Genomic DNA, 17,970 nt, shown 5'->3' with positions numbered 1-17,970 from the left:
GAAAGTGAGAAGAGCAGAGAGCTCAAGGCAGAGTCAGAGCAGAGGAGGAGAGGGGCCCTTTCTTTCTCTTGCTTTTGAGGGCACATTGAAAACAAAACAATTAAAGGGTAGACAGATATTCATTTTCCAGATTCTAAAATCCAGAACTAAAAGTCGGGCAATTTCCATCATGCCTTGTCAGGGACTTGCTATCTTTCAGTATGTGTAATTGTGCTGTAAATATCACCGTAATAATACCAAACCGCCATGAATGTATATGGGATTACTCCCCCAGGAATTCAAAGTGCTTTCAGAGATAGTATCTCCACATCCTCGCACACTGAGGTACAGAAAGATTAAAAGTGATTTAACCCAAGGTCAGGCTTAGTCAAAAACAGATCCAGGGCTAGCACTCAGGTCTCCTGATTTCCAAGTCGGTGTTTTTTTCCCAAAGCCCATACCGCCTTTTGGTACCAGGTACCCGAGAGATCAATTATCTTAAAATATTAGGAAGGACTACAATATTTTTCCCCCCTCTCTCTTCTGTTTTGAATCACTTTCCACCTCCTCCGTTGCCTCTTGCAAGCCATCCTTTAAGCTGTGCCCAACAGCCAGTGTGAAAAAATGAGCTTTTTTGGCCTTCTACCTAAATATGTTGGAGCTGAGGTGCAAACAGAGATGGATGAGCCTCAGGTTCTTCATCAGGAAGACTGATCCATCAGGCTTTAACAAACCAAACCTGGGTGCCAGTTTCACAATAACACTTCTTGATTCTTCGAGATGGGTGAACAGGAAAGTGACACAACCAACTTCAGGTTGGTCCCTTAACACCTCTGGGTCAGAAATGGACCCATCCCCTAAGATGATGATGATAATGATGACATCTTCTAATTGTATAGTGCTCTTATGCCAAAGTGCTTTCACACAAATGATCACATTTTATCTTCATAATATCCTTTTTGAGGCAGAAGGTGAAATGGGTATTATCCCTATATTTCAAGAGGAGGAAACTGAGGCACAGAGGAGTTAAATGACTTATCTAAGGTCACACCCAGCAGCCCAGTAGGGGAGCTTGGTTGAGAACCCAGGTCTCCTCACTCCCAACCCCATTTTATTTTTTCCATTAGGCCACACTGCGCTGCAAGCTACCTTCTAGGACATATGCAAAGTGCTGTTAGAGCCCAAGCTTGGGAATCAGAGGTCATGGCTTCTAACCCCGGCACTGCCACTTGTCAGCTGGGTGACAGTGGGCAAGTCACTTCACTTCTTTGTGCCTCAGTTACCTCATCTGTAAAACAGGGATTAAGAGTGTGAGCCCCACCCGGGACAACCTAATAACCTTGCATCTCCCACAGCACTTAGAATAGCGCTTGGCAAATAGTAAGCGCTTAACAAATACCATCATCATCATCATCAATGAAACCGTCTCAGGAATACACCAGAATGGCTAAATATTCTGAGCACCAGTTCTATGTCCTTTTTTATGGTGTTTATCAAGTGCTTAATATGTGTCAAATATTGGTCTAAGCACTGGGGAAGATACAAGTTAATTAGGTTGGACACCGTCCCTGTCCCGCATGGGACTCCCAGTCTAAGCAGGAGGGAGAACTGGAGAACTGAGGCCCAGAGAAGTTAAGTGAGTTGCCCAATGTCACACAGCATACATTTGGCAGAGCCAGGAGGAGTGAGCAGGTCCTCTGATTCCCAGGTCCGAACTCTTTCCACTAGAGGCCTTGCAGCTTCTATTAGGCCATGCTGCTTCTCTTCCTTCTTTCCTACAGAAGTAACGTAGTTTGACCCCACCTTCAGCGGCTGTCGCTGTAACACAACCACTGTCAGCACGTAAAGAGAATTAGAGATAAAACACACACCTCTCAGAAGAGGGTAGTAGTACAAAATGCATTAGAGCCAATGGCCTCTCGGAGGCTGCCATCCTATCCTTCTCCTCTACCCTCTCGGATTTCCTCACCTCTACCCTGCCCTCCCTCCATCACCACCAAGACTGAAGGAGATGAGCCCAAGACCAGGCTCATCCAGACCCTCACATAAACAAATGTCGTAGATAATAATAACAGTAATAATAATATTATTACGGTGGCATTTTTAAATAATAAGTATACGCTATGCACTGTGCTCAGCTCCAACGTAGAAGCCACACAATCAGATCAGACACAGTACTTATCCCACTCAGGGTGGACGGTCTAACGAGGAGGAAGAACAGGTATTAAATTCTCATTTTACAGGTAACTGAGACTCTGTGCCGTAAGCTCGTAGTGGGCAAGGAACGTGTCTGCCAATTCTGTTGTACTGTACCCTCCCAGTTGCTTAGTGTGATGCTCTGCACGCAGTAAGTGCTCAATAAATACCATTGATTGATGGATTGACACAGAAAAATTGTTACTCAGCCAAGGTTAAACAGCAGGTAAGTGGCTGAGCTGGGATTAAAAACTCAAGAGAAGCAGCAGTGTTTAGTGAAAAGTGCACAGGCCTGGGAGTCAGAGAACCTGGGTCCTTACCCCAGCTCCACCACCGGCCTGCTGGGTGACCTTGCATAAGAACGTCTGCTGATTCTCTTGAATTGTACTCTTCCAAGCATTTAGTATAGTGCTCGGCACATAGCAAGCGCTCAGTCATGACCACTGATTGATTAACTTTTCTGTGCTTCAGTTTCCTCATCTGTAAGGGGGGACAAAATAGCTATGCTCCCATCGCCTCAGACTGTGAGCCTCATGTGGAGCAGAGACACTGTCTGATCTAATTGCATCGGATCTACTTTGGTGCTCGGCAGAGTGCACAACACATAGTACGCTCTTAAATAACACCAAAAAAACCGACGAAAGGAACATCTGACTACCAGTCCTGTGTTCTTTCCATCAGGCCATGCTGCAACTGTCCTCTAGTCACCCAAGAGTCCCTCATGACTGTAAGCTCACTGAGGCCAGGGAACAATTCTCTTCCCGTCTTCAAAGTCCTACTGAGAGTTCACCTCCTCCAAGAGGCCTTCCCAGATTGAGCTTCCCCTTTTCCCTCTGCTCCCTCTGCTGCCTCTCTGACCCCCCACCTCCCTTCAGCTAAGCCCCCTTTTCCCCCCCTTTCCCTCTGCTCCTCCCCCTCTCCCTTCCCCTCCCCTCAGCACTGTGCTCATCTGCTCATTTGTATATATTTTTATTACCCTATTATTTTTGTTAATGAGATGAACATCCCCTTGATTCCATTTATTGCCATTGTTTTTGTCCGTCTGTCTCCCCCGATTAGACTGTAAGCCCGTCAATGGGCAGGGATTGTCTCTGTTGCCGAGTTGTACATTCTAAGCACTTAGTGCAGTGCTCTGCACATAGTAAGCGCTCAATAAATACTATTGAATGAATGAATGAGTGAATGAATGAATACCAACTATGTTATATTCTAGTCTCCCAAGCACTTAGTATAGTGCTCTGCACACAGTAAACGCTGAATAAATACGATTGATTGACGGATACTTGGCATATTTTCATGTTGAGATAACCCTAAATGTTTCTAACTTTGATTTCCACCAAAAAAAAAACCCCACTAAAAAACGTGCCCCAAAGTGGAAACCAGGGGGTTTGGAAGGGTTTACCGGTGCGATCCTACCAAGATCTGAAGCCAATAGCAGGGACAGCAGCTGCAGAGGTGGCTGGATCAGTCCAGGCCCTAACGCCTTGGTCCCCAAAGAGAACCATCTCTGTCTTACTCTAGTCTCCCAAGAGCTCAGTCCAGTGCTCTGCACATAGTAAGCACTCAATAAATACCATCGACTGATGGGGGGGGGGAGTAGGCACAATGGGCAGTTTGATGGTGGTGGAGTCAAAAAGGAAGGGCTGAGTGGGGGTGGAGAGAAAGAGAGAGGGAGGTTAGGAATCAGAGGCCTGGGCCCTGGAGATCAGGAAAACTGTGGGATGAGTGGGGACCAGTAGCAACCAACATCAGGAAGACTGAAATGTGCTCAATATGAATTCTCCAGGCTCTTGGTAAGCACTTCTGCCAGGTTGAATAAGCACAAAAATATGGTAGAGATCTTTTTACTGGTTCTCAGGGCACGCTGAGACTGAGAGGATGTTCAAAGGTCACCTTTTCCCCAGGGCCCATTTCGCTGCCTGGGCTTGGCTCAAAAACCAAGTCAATGAGAATCCTCAGCCTGAGGCAAGCAATGAATAGCCCCCATGCTGCCTCCAACTCACCTCCTGGCCCCCTCCCCCTTTCATTTCCTCTTTTATATCATAAAGGCAATGCTCAAATTCTGGAAACAAGATGTGTGCAGCAGCAGGCTGGAAATGTTCAAATCTGCTGATAATATTCATTCCGCCTCAACTGACTGCATGAGGAAGCCACATGGTCATAATTCTAATGGTACATAGAGGAACACAACTAATAAATTGAAGCAACATTCCAGACGTTATCACTTTCGGCGCTGCAAAACACGTAGAGCCATGACTGCCGCACAACAGATTCATTTTAAAACAATCTAAGTGGAGAGAATTTTCATCTCTTTGGCCCGCTCTCTCAAAAGAAGGCAGAAAATAAAAGCCCATCACAGATTACTGCATCCTGACTTTCTCTCATGTAAAAGTCTTCTCTTCTAGAGACTCACACACTTGCAAAATACATAGTCCATGGGCTGTTTAATGCTTGCCAGACTTGAAAGTAAGAGACATTCTCAGTTAAAAAGATCTGACTTTAGTCGTGGAGGAAAGGAGGTTTAACACAACTCAAAAGGACAAGGAGTGAGGATCTCTTCAACGGAACAGCAGAGTTTTCTTCTGGGCCATCCACTGCTACTGTTACGACTACTACGACCATTCATTCATTCAATAGTATTTACTGAGCGCTTACTATGTGCAGAGCACTGTACTAGGCGCTTGGAATGTACAATTTGGCAACAGATAGAGACAATCCCTGCCCAATGACAGGCTCACAGTCTAATCGGGGGAGACAGACGGCAGAGCAAAACAGAACAAAACAAAAACAAGACAACATTATCAAGATAAATACTATTAACTGTGGCTTTTGCTCCGTGCCTAACTAGGTGACAAGCACTGTTCTAGCTCTGGGGTAGATAAAACAGTGCCAAGCGCTTAGAACAGTGCTTGGCACATAGTAAGCAGTTAACAAATACTCTATTATATAAGGTAATCAGGTTGGACACTGTCCTTGTCCCACATGGGGCTCACAATCTCAATCCCCATTTTACAGCTGAGGTCACTGAGGCACAGAGAAGTGAAGTGACTTGCCCAAGGTCACCCAGCAGATATGGGGCAGAGCTGGGATCAGAACCCACGCCCTCTGACTCCCGGGCCCGTGCTCTGTCCACCAGGCCACGCTGCTTCTCTGCTCAGTTAAATCTCCAGATAAGGAATTTTTCTCCATTGTAAGAGACCTCAAAATAATTCTAAACATAAAACCAAAAGGCAACACAGCCCTGAAGAATCACGAAAAATAAGGCACAGCCTCAAAAATATTTGTCATCAGGTGGTACCTCAAGTTGGGGAGATGCCGGCCCGGGTAAACAGGAGTCAATAATAATAATAATAACAATGATGGCATTTGTTAAGTGCCTCCTTACTATGTGTCAGGCACTGTTCTAAGCGCTGGGGGAGATACAAGGTCATCAGTTTGGACACAGTCCCTGTCCCATATGGGGCTCACAGTCTCAGTCCCCATTTAACAGATGAAGTAACTGAGGCACAGAGAAGTTAAGGGACTTGTCCAAGGTCACAAGCAAAAGGCACGGTTTAGGTGGTCGGTTTCTCTGTTTCAAAGAAAAAAATCTAAACTTGCAGGAGATCTACCCAGATCGTGGAAAACTTGAATTCTTTGACCGGTTGTCCGCATTCAGTACATTCCTCCCGAAGAGGGGAGGCAAAGTGTGATCAACTAATGCACTTTCCATTCAGCGCCAAGGGCAACCCTTCTACCAGTCCCATTACCTGTGAAACACCCCCTTCCTACGGAAGGGGGCTTATCCTGTCATTAAATGCACACCTAGGAAAGGTGTCTCCATTCTGATCACACTGATTACTGCCTCTGAGGTTAAAAGAAGGGTAAAATGCATTTTTAAGGATGTAAAAATTGAACGGATGACAAGAACCAGAAGCGAGTCTACAGCTCTGAGTACCACCACCATGTGGCTTCCAAATACTGAAATGGAAAATACCCGAACTCATCACACCGAAGACAACTCCCCCTCTAGATTGTAAGTTTATTATGGGCAGGGAATGTGTCCGCTAGTTCTATGGTACCGTCCTCTACCAAGCGCTCAGTACCTACAGTGCTCCGCACATAGTAAGCGCTCAATAAATACCACTGACTGATTGATGGGTCTCAAGAAAATAATTAAAGGACCTAGACAACCAAGTGAGCAGGAGAACAACTTGCTAGTGATAGTTTGAGAAGGAACAGTTTTCTAAATATAGGGAGATTTTTTTTAAAAAAAAGATGAACTCTGCGGAGGAGGCGGCGGAAAGGAAGCATTTATCAACCAGCCACATTGTGTCTATGTTGCTGTCAGAACAGCTGCTTGATATAGCAAGCATGTGAATTTCTTATTAGCTAATGCCATCACGATGAACAGTTCCTGTGGAAAGTCTAAACAGATTACAAGTAAATCAGTTTTGAGTGAAACACTTATTGAAGAAAAAAAAAAATTCACATCATGGTTAACATTTTTTTTTAAATGGTTCTGTGCCATTGTTGTCTGACTTTTAAACAGCTTATTTTCCCATCACCAAAGTCATGTTGGCTTTCTGACCCTCTCAAATAATTTTCTCAGTTCTGCACAAGCAAGTGTGTGAGTGTGAATGTGTGGGTGTGTACTCTAGGCAGTAAGCTCATTATGGGCAGGGAACCTGTCTGCTAATCTTGTTGTACTGTACTCTCCCAAGGGCTTAATAATAATAATGTTGGTATTTGTTAAGTGCTTACTTTGTCCAGAGCACTGTTCTAAGCGCTGGGGTAGATACAGTTCGAACCCATGACCTCTGACTCCCAAGCCCGTGCTCTTTCCACTGAGCCATGCTGCTTGCTCTGCACATAGTAAGCACTTAATAAGTACCATTGACTGATTGTGTAGGGATGTGTGTTTGTGTGCGTGCGTACATACACGTACATACGTAATAATAATGGCATTTCTTAAGTGCTTACTACGTGCAAAGCACTGTTCTAAGTGCTGGGGAGGATACAAGGTGATCAGGTTGTCCCACGTGGGGCTCACAGTCTTAATCCCCATTTAACAGATGAGGTAACTGAGGCAGAGAGAAGTGAAGTGACTTACCCAAAGTCACACAGCTGACGTATTATTTCTGGGTTCCTACCAGAGTCACAATTTAGAATTTATAGGGTAAATCTATAATTTACCTTCTTCCTTCATCGAACTAAATACTTTATTTAAAAGGAACACTCAGATACCCTTCTTAAGTACTAGAAAATGGTCAAATATTAATTTCATTTTACAATGGATCACAACCTCATACCCAAAGGGCCCAAGTCCTTTTTGCACGAGACAGGTGGTGAAAATCATAATCACTCAGTTCTCACTCTACTGTCTTTCCACTGCCCAGGATGACACTTGGGCACTATGGCAACGAAAACGCTACCTCTGACTACGGTAGGTTAAGAACTCCTCCAACCCACTAACGTAGTGATAGGCCTTCATAAAACCAACACTCCCGCCAGAAGCTTGGTCGAGGTCCTATTCAGGGCGGCAAACATTCAAGAGAGCAAACTCCCGAAAGCACACCGCCATGCTGTTACCCAAGGCTGCCGTGTGGTAAGCGATTCAAACGATGTGACAACAGCTGTTTCCCCCAAATTTGGTTTTAGCGAGGAGCTTGGCTTGGACTCCGCAGAAGGAGCGTCTTCAAAGAGAAGCAGCGCGGCCCAGGGGATAGAGCGCGGGCCTGGGAGTCAGAGGGACCTGGGTTCTAATCCCGCCACCAGCCTGCCGCGTGGCAAAGGGCAAATCGCTTGATTGCCCTGTGCCTCACACATACCTCTCTCTCCCTCTCGACTGTCAGCTCGTTGTGGGCAGGCAATGTTACGGCGTCTCTCCCAAGTACTCAGTACAGTGTTCTGCCCACAGTAAGCCCTCACATACAATAATAATAATGTTGGTATTTGTTAAGCGCATACTATGTGCAGAGCTCTGTTCTAAGCGCTGAGGGAGATACAGGGTAATCAGGTTGTCCCACGTGAGGCTCACAGTCTTCATCCCCATTTTCCAGATGAGGTCACTGAGGCCCAGAGAAGTGAAGTGACTTGTCCAGAGTCACACAGATGACAAGTGGCAGAGAGGGAATTCGAACCCATGACCTCTGACTCCCAAGCCCGGACTCTTTCCATTGACCCACACTGCTTTTCTATACAAGTGACTGACTGACTGGGGATTAAGACCGGGAGCCCCATGTGAGACACGGACGGTGTCCGACCTGATCGGCCTGCATCTGTTCCGGAGCCTGGCACGTAGTGAGCACTTAACAAATACTAACAAATATTTTTAACAAATATATTAACAAATAATTTTTTTTTTTTTACCAAAAGGAGGAACACGCATCATCCTCCGCCATATTAAAAAACAGAGCACGCGATAGAGTTTTTTCCTCCCTTTGGCTTCGCTGACTCCTTACCCTGACCGGGGGACTCCGGGCTTGCACTCTCTGCTGCGGTCCACCTTGAGAGATCTGAGGTTCTTTAGCGCTACAGTTAGCCACCGGGCCGCTCTGGACTCTCAACGCGCTGGTGCAATTAGTCCCGCCGCCACCACCGGTGCCAGACTTCCGAGGCCGCTGCTTGATCCCGTCCAGTAACCGTACTAGGAGGATGTTACTGGGAAGCTCGTCCACTCCGCAGCCCACCAGGGTCCGGCACTCTGGGCACCGAAGTTCATTGCGAGAACCTACGATGCCCAGGAGGCAGCGTTTGCAAAAAGTGTGCTGACAAGGTAAGACTTTTGCAGAAGCATCGAGACGCTCTAAACACACAGGACACTCCAGCAGATCCAACAAGGCGGATTCATCCATCTTTATCTAGTTGGCCGAGCAGAAAGCTTCTGCCGAATTCATAGTCGTCTGCAGCCTTTCCAGTGATTCATGTAACATCCATGCCTTTTCAGACTCTGCTCTGTAGTCATTTGAGGGGAAGAAAGAAAGAGGAAAGAAAAAAATATCGAGACATCCGTAAGGGTGGTAGAGGTCAGGAGCCAAGCACTCTGACATTTAGTTTACTCTTCCTTCCTCGGGGGCGTTCATAAACGGATTTAAATGGAGCATTCGGTGATTTATTCCTATTCCCCAACTGCTAAACATTTTTACGTCTCTCTTCCCGGACAGAGCGTAACCTCCTTGTGGACAGAGGCCGTCCCATGCCTCTGCTGTAGTTTCCCCAGCTCTTAAGGCAGGGCACGGCTCCCCAGGGAACCTCAACAGATCCCATTTCGACTACCGCGGCTGCTACCTCCATCCACACGGCCCTGCGCTTCCTCGGCCCATTTTGAGTTGGCTTTGGAAAATACCGTTCCTAAGACCAACCGTGAACAAGAAAGGAAAATAGTTCCCCATAACTCAAAATAATCCCTGAAGGCATTTTGAAATTCAGTGTTTTGTAACAGCTATTAAGAGAATTTCTGCAGCGAACAACTGACGAAAGGCTACAAAGGACACAATTTCCACAACCACGATAACGCTACTAGATGCTCTAAAGTTCTCAGCTCACGCGGAAAGACGAGCTGAAGCAACGGGGGAAGTTTTCTACACTCGATATTCCAATTTTAACCAATGCTGGGCTCCATTTTTCAAACTCCTTGGGTGCTTAAGCCTCTAGTTGGATCAATGATTCCAGTACCGTATTATAGACACATTTTTCATAGATCTGAAAAACAGGCCGTTACAGACCACGCGGGCCGACGTTTCACCGGAAAGCATTTTAAAAGAAAAAAAAAAACCCTAGATAAAAAGTTTCTGAAACTAGAAAGGCGGATTTCTCCCTTTCAGAGCGTGCAGTGATTTACGGGCTCTGAAACCGATCTCTGAAAACTGACTGTCCCAATTTCATTCAAACACTCCCTCAAGAACATAAACCAAAATGAAACAGACCCTGGATCTGTTTGCCTAAAACGGTTCGTAAGATAGGAAATGTGGTCATTCAGAGGGGGGGAAAGAAAGCAGTGTTTCTACAAGGTCGATGGCGGAAGGCTGGGAGGGAGGGAGGAAGGGAGGGAAGGAAGGGAAGACAGATGCCCATGGAAAAGTGAGGGGAAAGATTTCGGGGAAAGTCTTGACAGCTGTAATTGACGGAGAGAGAAAAAAACGATCCTCAAGACCCCCCCAACCCTGTTCTTTTTCAAATTCTCCCGGACAGGAGTGAAGAGAGCTGCGGCCCTTCTGCAGAACAGACGTTTCCCCTGCATGCACACACAGGCACAAGCACAGGCACACACACACGCACATGCAAAGGCACAGGCACACACGCATATGCACAGGCAGACAAATGCACAGTCACATGCATTAACAGTCACGCAGAGACACGTGCACAGGTAATCACACTCATACAGACATCCATAGGCAGTCACACACATGCTCAGGCAGTCACAGACAGACATGCACAGGCAGTCTCACACACACACACACACGGTCACAGACAGCAACATGCACCGGCAATCACACACACATACAGACATGCATAGGCAGTCACACACATATATACACACACACAGAGGCGGTCACAGACAGCCACATGCACAGTCACACATACACACTGGCAGTCACAGACAGCCACATGCACAGTCACACATACACACAGGCAGTCACAGACAGCCACATGCATATGTACAGGCAGTCACATGCACAGACAGTCACAGACAGGCACATGTACAGGCAGTCACACGCACATGCACAGTCACACACAGGCACATACAGTCACACACAGGCACATGCACAGGCAGTCACACGCACATGCACAGTCACACACAGGCACAGGCAGTCCCACGCAAATGCACATGCACAGGCAGTCCCACGCACATACACATACACAGGCAGTCCCACGCACATGTACAGGCAGTCCCACATACACATGCAGAGGCAGTCCCCCCCCCCCCCACACACACACACACGCAGAGGCAATCACACACACGCAGAGGCAGTCCCCCCCACACACACACGCAAGGCAATCATCTCAGACACATGCAGAGGCAGTCAGACATGCAGAGGCAGTCACTCGCACATGCACAGGCAGTCCCACGCACATGTACAGGCAGTCCCACATGCACATGCAGAGGCAGTCAGACACATGCAGAGGCAGTCCCCCACACACACACACACACATGCACAGGCAAACACAGACACATGCAGAGGCAGACACGCAGAGGCGGTCCCAGACGGACACCCAGACACATGTAGAAACGGCCACGCAGAGAGACCCACAGACGGTGACAAACACAGAGAGGGACAGCGGCCTAGGCAGTGACACGACGGACGGAGGGCCAGGGCCAGAGGCCCCTGCATCCCCGCAGGGAGCCCCACGGACACAGGGACGGACAGAAGGCCGGACAGATGGAGGAGGGAGGGAGGGGGGAGCCCGGCGGCTCGGAAACTCGCCCTCCTACCCCATCCGCGGCTGGAAAGTTGGGGAGACTGAGGCTCCGGGGGGGAAGGGTGCAGGGGGTCCCCCCGGAAACGTCGCCGAGAGTCCGGAGGGGCAGCGGGCGAGGGGAGGGGACAGAGGGCACGGCCCGACAGAGGGGGAGGGAGGCCGTGGCGTCCACCCCCAGCGCTCAGTGCGTAGTGAGCGCTCCGGAAAGACGACTGCACGAAGGCAGCGGCGACAGGCAGGTCCCGCCCGGGCCGGGCACAGGCCGGGGCAGGGAAGGGGAAGGACGGACCGGGACCGGGACCGGGACCGGCCCGAGGCCCGCCGACACTCACCTTCATCATCATCATCGCCTCCTCCTCCTCCTGCTGCTGCTGCTGCTGCTGCTGGTCCTCGTCCGGCAGTGGAGGGGCGGGGGCGGGGGCGGGTTTGGTGCGGGCCCTGCTGCCCGATCCCCGCCTTTTGCTCTGCCGCCCGCAGCGGGAGCGGGAGCGGGAGCGGCAGCAACAGCAGCAGCGGCAGCAGGAGCTGCGCCTCGCTCGCCCTCCCTCCCTCCCTCCCTCCTTCCTTCCTTCCTTTCCTCCTTCCTTCCTTTCCTCCTTCCTTCCTTCCTTTCCTCCTTCCTTCCTTCCCTCCTTCCTTCCCTCCGTCTGTCGTCTGTGTGTGTGCCTGCGCGCCCTCCCTCCCTCCGTCCTCTGTCTGTGTCCTCTCTGCCGCTCTGTGTGGGTCTGGGCCTGTGTCTGTGTGAGTGTGTACGTCTGTGTGTGTCCTCTCTCCGCCCACTCCTCTCTACCGCCCCCCACCACCGGCACACACACACACACACACAGTCCCAGACACACACACACACACACACACACACACACACCCTCTCACAGACACACACCCTCTCTCATTCATTCAATCAATGGGATTTGCTGAGCACTTACTACGTGCAGAGGACTGGACGGAGCGCTTGGACTCACACGGACTTACACACACGCCCTCACAGACACACCCTCTCAGACAAACACTCTCATTCATTCAATCAATAGTATTTGCTGAGACCTTACTATGTGCAGAGCACTGGGCTGAGCGCTTGGACTCACAGACACACACACACACACACACAAACTCTCTCATTCAATCAATAGTATTTGCTGAGACCTTACTATGAGCAGAGGACTGGACTGAGCTCTTGGACTCACAGACACACACTCTTGCAGACAAAAACTCTCTCATTCATTCAATCAATAGGACTTGCTGAGACCTTACTATGTGCAGAGCACTGGACTGAGCGCTTGGACTCACAGACACACACACACACTCTCACAGACACACACCCTCTCTCATTCATTCAAGCAATAGTATTTGCTGAGCACTTACTACGTGCAGAGGACTGGACGGAGCGCTTGGACTCACACAGACACACACACACACTCACAGACACACACTCTCACAGACACACACTCTCACAGACACACACACCCTCACAGACACTCTCTCATTCATTCAATCAATAGAACTTGCTGAGACCTTACTAAGTGCAGAGCACTGGACTGAGCTCTTGGACTCACAGACACACACTCTCACAGACAAACACTCTCTCATTCATTCAATCAGTAGTATTTGCTGAGACCTTACTATGTGCAGAGCACTAGACTGAGCTCTTGGACTGACAGACACACACTCTCACAGACAAACACTCTCTCATTCATTCAATCAATAGTATTTGCGGAGACCTTACTAAGTGCAGAGCACTGGACTGAGCGCTTGGACTCACAGACACACACACACACTCTCACAGACACACACCCTCTCTCATTCATTCAAGCAATAGTATTTGCTGAGCACTTACTACGTGCAGAGGACTGGACGGAGCGCTTGGACTCACACAGACACACACACACACTCACAGACACACACTCTCACAGACGCACACTCTCACAGACACACACACTCTCACAGACACTCTCTCATTCATTCAATCAATAGAACTTGCTGAGACCTTACTAAGTGCAGAGCACTGGACTGAGCGCTTGGACTCACAGACACACACTCTCACAGACAAAAACTCTCTCATTCATTAAATCAATAGTATTTGCTGAGACCTTACTATGTGCAGAGCACTGGACTGAGCTCTTGGACTCACAGACACACACACTCACAGACAAACACTCTCTCATTCATTCAATCAATAGTATTTGCTGAGACCTTACTAAGTGCAGAGCACTGGACTGAGCTCTTGGACTCACAGACACACACACACACTCGCACAGACACACACCCTCTCTCATTCATTCAATCAATAGTATTTGCTGAGCACTTACTACGTGCAGAGGACTGGACGGAGCGCTTGGACTCACACAGACATACACACACGCAGTCACAGACACACACTCTCACAGACACACACCCTCTCTCATTCATTCAATCGATAGGACTTGCTGAGACCTTACTATGTGCAGAGCACTGGATGGAGCGCTTGGACTCACACAGACACACACACACTCACAGACACACACTCTCACAGACACACACCCTCTCACAGACAATCACTCTCTCATTCATTCAATCAATAGTATTTGCTGAGACCTTACTATGTGCAGAGCACTGGACTGAGCTCTTGGACTCAGACACACACTCTCACAGACAAACACTCTCTCATTCATTCAATCAATAGGACTTGCTGAGACCTTACTAAGTGCAGAGCACTAGACTGAGCGCTTGGACTCACAGACCCACACACACACTCTCACAGACACACACACTCTCACAGACACACACCCTCTCTCATTCATTCAATCGATAGGACTTGCTGAGACCTTCGCATGCTAGTACCTCTCGCATGCTAAGCGAGTGCTCTACCATCTGAGCTAATTCCTCAACAGTTATCTCTGTTGCCCAATTGTCCTTTCCAAGCACTTAGTACAGTGCTCTGCACACAGTAAGTGCTCAGTAAACTGAATTGCATCTACTACACTGTCCACTTTTACTGGGTGTCAACACACATGCCCTCACCACTTCCCCCACCACTGAGAAGCTCTGGAAGATTTCCCCCCCAATACATACCCCTTCACCCTTTTTTGTGCCAAATGTTCAAAAATGATAAGGTGGGGTCCCAGACGGAGCCCAGGACCCAGAGAAAGTAGTGGTAGTAATAATAATAATTATGGTATTTGTTCATTCAGTCGTATTTACTGAGCACTTATTGTATGCAGAGCACTGTACTAAGCGCTTGGAAAGTACAGTTCGGCAATAAAGAGAGATAATCCCCGCCCATATCGGGTTTACAGTCTACAGGGTGGAGACACACATCAAAACAAGTAACCAGGCATCAATATAAATAAATACAAATATAGATGTAGATACAGACTGTGGGGTGTGGGGGGAGATGATGTAGATAAGATACTGTAGATACTGTAGATGTAGATAAGACTGTGGAGTGGGGGGGAGGAGAAAAGGGAGTGAGTTGAGGTGACGCAAAAGGGAGAGGGAGCTGAGGAAAAGGAGGCTTAGTCCCACGGGGAGCTCACAGTTTTAAGCCCCATTTTACAGATGAGGTCACTGAGGCACAGAGAAATGAAGTGACTTGCCCAAGGTCACGCAGCAGATACGTGGCGGAGCTGAGACTAGAACCCACATCCTCTGACTCCCGAGCCCAAGCTCTTGCCACTAAGCCAAGCTGCTTCCCAGGAGCAGCTTCCCAGTAATAATAATAATAATAACAATGATAATATTATTTGTTAAGCACTTATTATGTGCCAAGCACTGTTCTAACTGCTGGGGGAGACAAGGTGATCAGGTTGTCCCCCGTGGGTCTCTCAGTCTTCATCCCCATTTTACAGATGAGGGAACTGAGGCCCAGAGAAGTGAAGTGACTTACCCAAAGTCACGCAGCTGGCCGGGATTCGAACCCATGACCTCTGACTCCCCAGCCCGGGCTCTTTCCACTGAGCCACGCTGCTTCTCCAGTACCTCCACCCTAGTAGAGATAGTAGTTGTGATTGTTGCATTTCCTGAGCGCCTACATGGAACGAAGCACCATGCTGGGTACTTGAGAGGAACACAACACCAAAGTGATGTGTTCTAATAATAATAATAATTATGGTATTTGTTAACTGCTTACTATGTGCCAAGCACTGTTCCCTGCCTAGGTTCCCTCCCCCTCTAGATGGTAAAACTCCTTGTGGGCAGGGAATATGCCTCATATTGTTATACCATACTCTCCCAAGCGCTTAGTAGAGTGCTCTGCACACAGTAGCCATCAATAAATAAAATTGAGTGACTGACTGACCGGCCGGCCTAGGTCGCAGAGGCACAGACCCAGCTATGCCTCTCCGATTTGTAGGGGACCTCCGGGACCCGTCTGAAGGCTTTCTGGAATGATTTTAGAGCAGTGGGCTTTCTGCCCTAAAAGTCACCTCCCAAGATTCCCAGTTGGACTTGAGGGATCTACATCTTGAAATGTGCTTAACCCTATTTGATCGGATTGACCGTACGCTAGGCCATCTAAATGGGAAACCAAATGGTCTGGTCTTTCCCCTTCTCTTCCCCGGTCCTGTCGCCCCCATCCCCACCACCCCCCATCACCACCCCATCCTCTACATGCCAAAAGAAATCAGGAAGGGATGTCCCCTGGCAACAAATCGTTGGGATGTCTTGCCAAATTGTGGCCTATAAACCTCCTACTTCATCCACCTCACTCGTGGGTGGATTTTGTTACCATTATAACTCCTGTCTCTGGGAAGTATCATCCTTCTTGTCACCCGACCCATTCATTCTGTCAGTCGTATTTCTCAAGCGCTTACTGTATGCAGAGCACTATCCTAAGCACCTCAGAGACCCTTACTGAAAACAAGTGCCTTTTAGCCCCCAAACTGCCCTGAATCAAAAGGTTAGAAGGGAAGAGGGAGAAGCCAATTTGGCAGTCTGTCCTATGCTTTCTTTCCAGAGTTGAGAGTCAAAAGCGGTTTCTGTATACAATTTCCGGAAACCTATAGACACCGTACCCCCTATTCCAAACTTTTTGACAATTACACTGCCATCGTTTCTCCTGCTTCAGGTGGTCGATTCTGGTTCTGATTTTCCTTTTGGTATCCTCATTCATTCCTGATCATCGACTCCCAGAATCTGACCGGAAAGTACCACAGAGTGGGAAAGGGATTGGTGGATTGATGGAGAGAACAAAAGGACAGCTAGAGATACCAGGATCCTTTGCAAAACTCCACATGCTTCCCAATCAACAGGTGTGAACAGAGATCTAAAGCTCACCCCCCGCCCCTCCACGCCTTGCTTCCGGCAGAACTACTCCAGAAGTTGACACTCCAAAGGCGATCCTCTCCCTTACCCGTTCCCTGTCTGAGCATCCCTCCCAGTCAAGTCCTTTTGAAGTTCAAATCCTTTTATTTCAGCTTTTTTTCCTTTGATTTAAGCTCGATCCCCAGAAACTGCAAGGTTTGGAAAAACAACAACCCGCCAACGGTTGTTTAGAGTTTTCCCGATTTGTTCTTGCGCTTTAAAGGGAACCCGTTTGGGGCCAGGCAGTAGGACTCCTCTGGATTCCGATCTTTTTAATATTGGTTTATATAAAAGGTTTCCTGCTTCAGAGGTTGCCTATTAAACGGACTTAGACTTAATTTCTTTCTTTTGTCCTTTAGATGTCTAAACTATTCAGGGCCCTTGGAGGCAGTGAAAATGGTGTTTCAAGTCTCAGCTACAATGCTTGAGTTCACTTAATAGACTGCACACATCTGATCCGAATACCCGAAATAATACTCTTGAATACATCGCTGTGATAAATATATAAAAATAGGTGCATGAGAATGTATGAATACTGACTCACTGGCCCAATCTACATGAGGCAAGTATATATTTTGAGAAGGTTTTTTTTTTCTCCCGAGAATATTCATTTTTGACTAGAATCTGTCTAGAATGAGACCAGCTTTTGGTGCCAAATTAACATCTGTGGGGGCTGCCCTGTGAAAACAAACCTCCTGCTCTTGGACTGAATCATCATCATCATCATCAGTGCTATTTGTTGAGCGCATACTAGGTACAGAGCCCTGCACCCAGTGCTTAGGAAAGTACAGTACAAAGGTTGGCAGACAAGTTCCCTGCCCTCGACAAGCTTATGGTCTAAAGGATAAATGCCTCTAATCCCAACATATTAATGGCCAGTTTCCCGGCTCTGCCTTTGGATCTCTTTATTGGAATTGCGTTGGGAAAATCGGGGAGGATTGCTTTAGGCTGGGGCGGTGGGGGGAGGGCCCCTCTCTCTCCACAAAAGTATGTGGGCAACCAGGGCCTAACAGGTAAGACATGAGCATGGAAGTCAGAAAGACCTGGGTTCTAATTCCAGTTCCACCACTTGTCTGCTCTGTGACCTTGGGCAAGTCACTTTGCTTCTCTGGGCCT

At 48.1% G+C, this 17,970-nt stretch overlaps 1 protein-coding gene across 1 annotated transcript in view; it reads right to left on the bottom strand.

The window, feature by feature from the left end:
- The window catches only part of SH3RF1 (SH3 domain containing ring finger 1), a 187,524-nt gene extending 175,458 nt beyond the window's left edge, over positions 1-12,066 (bottom strand). Inside the window, exons 1-2 of the mRNA XM_029076818.2 lie at positions 11,910-12,066; positions 8,619-9,111 (exon numbers count right to left, since the gene is read on the bottom strand). Of these exons, the coding sequence (XP_028932651.1) occupies positions 8,619-9,011 (393 nt within the window). The 5' untranslated portion in view covers positions 9,012-9,111; positions 11,910-12,066. The remainder of the gene's footprint in view (positions 1-8,618; positions 9,112-11,909) is intronic.
- Positions 12,067-17,970: the final 5,904 nt, after the last annotated feature.

This window comes from Ornithorhynchus anatinus, chromosome 12 (assembly GCF_004115215.2).
Source record: "Ornithorhynchus anatinus isolate Pmale09 chromosome 12, mOrnAna1.pri.v4, whole genome shotgun sequence".
Classification (NCBI taxonomy): domain Eukaryota; kingdom Metazoa; phylum Chordata; class Mammalia; order Monotremata; family Ornithorhynchidae; genus Ornithorhynchus; species Ornithorhynchus anatinus.
This window is presented reverse-complemented; position numbering and strand designations above follow the sequence as displayed.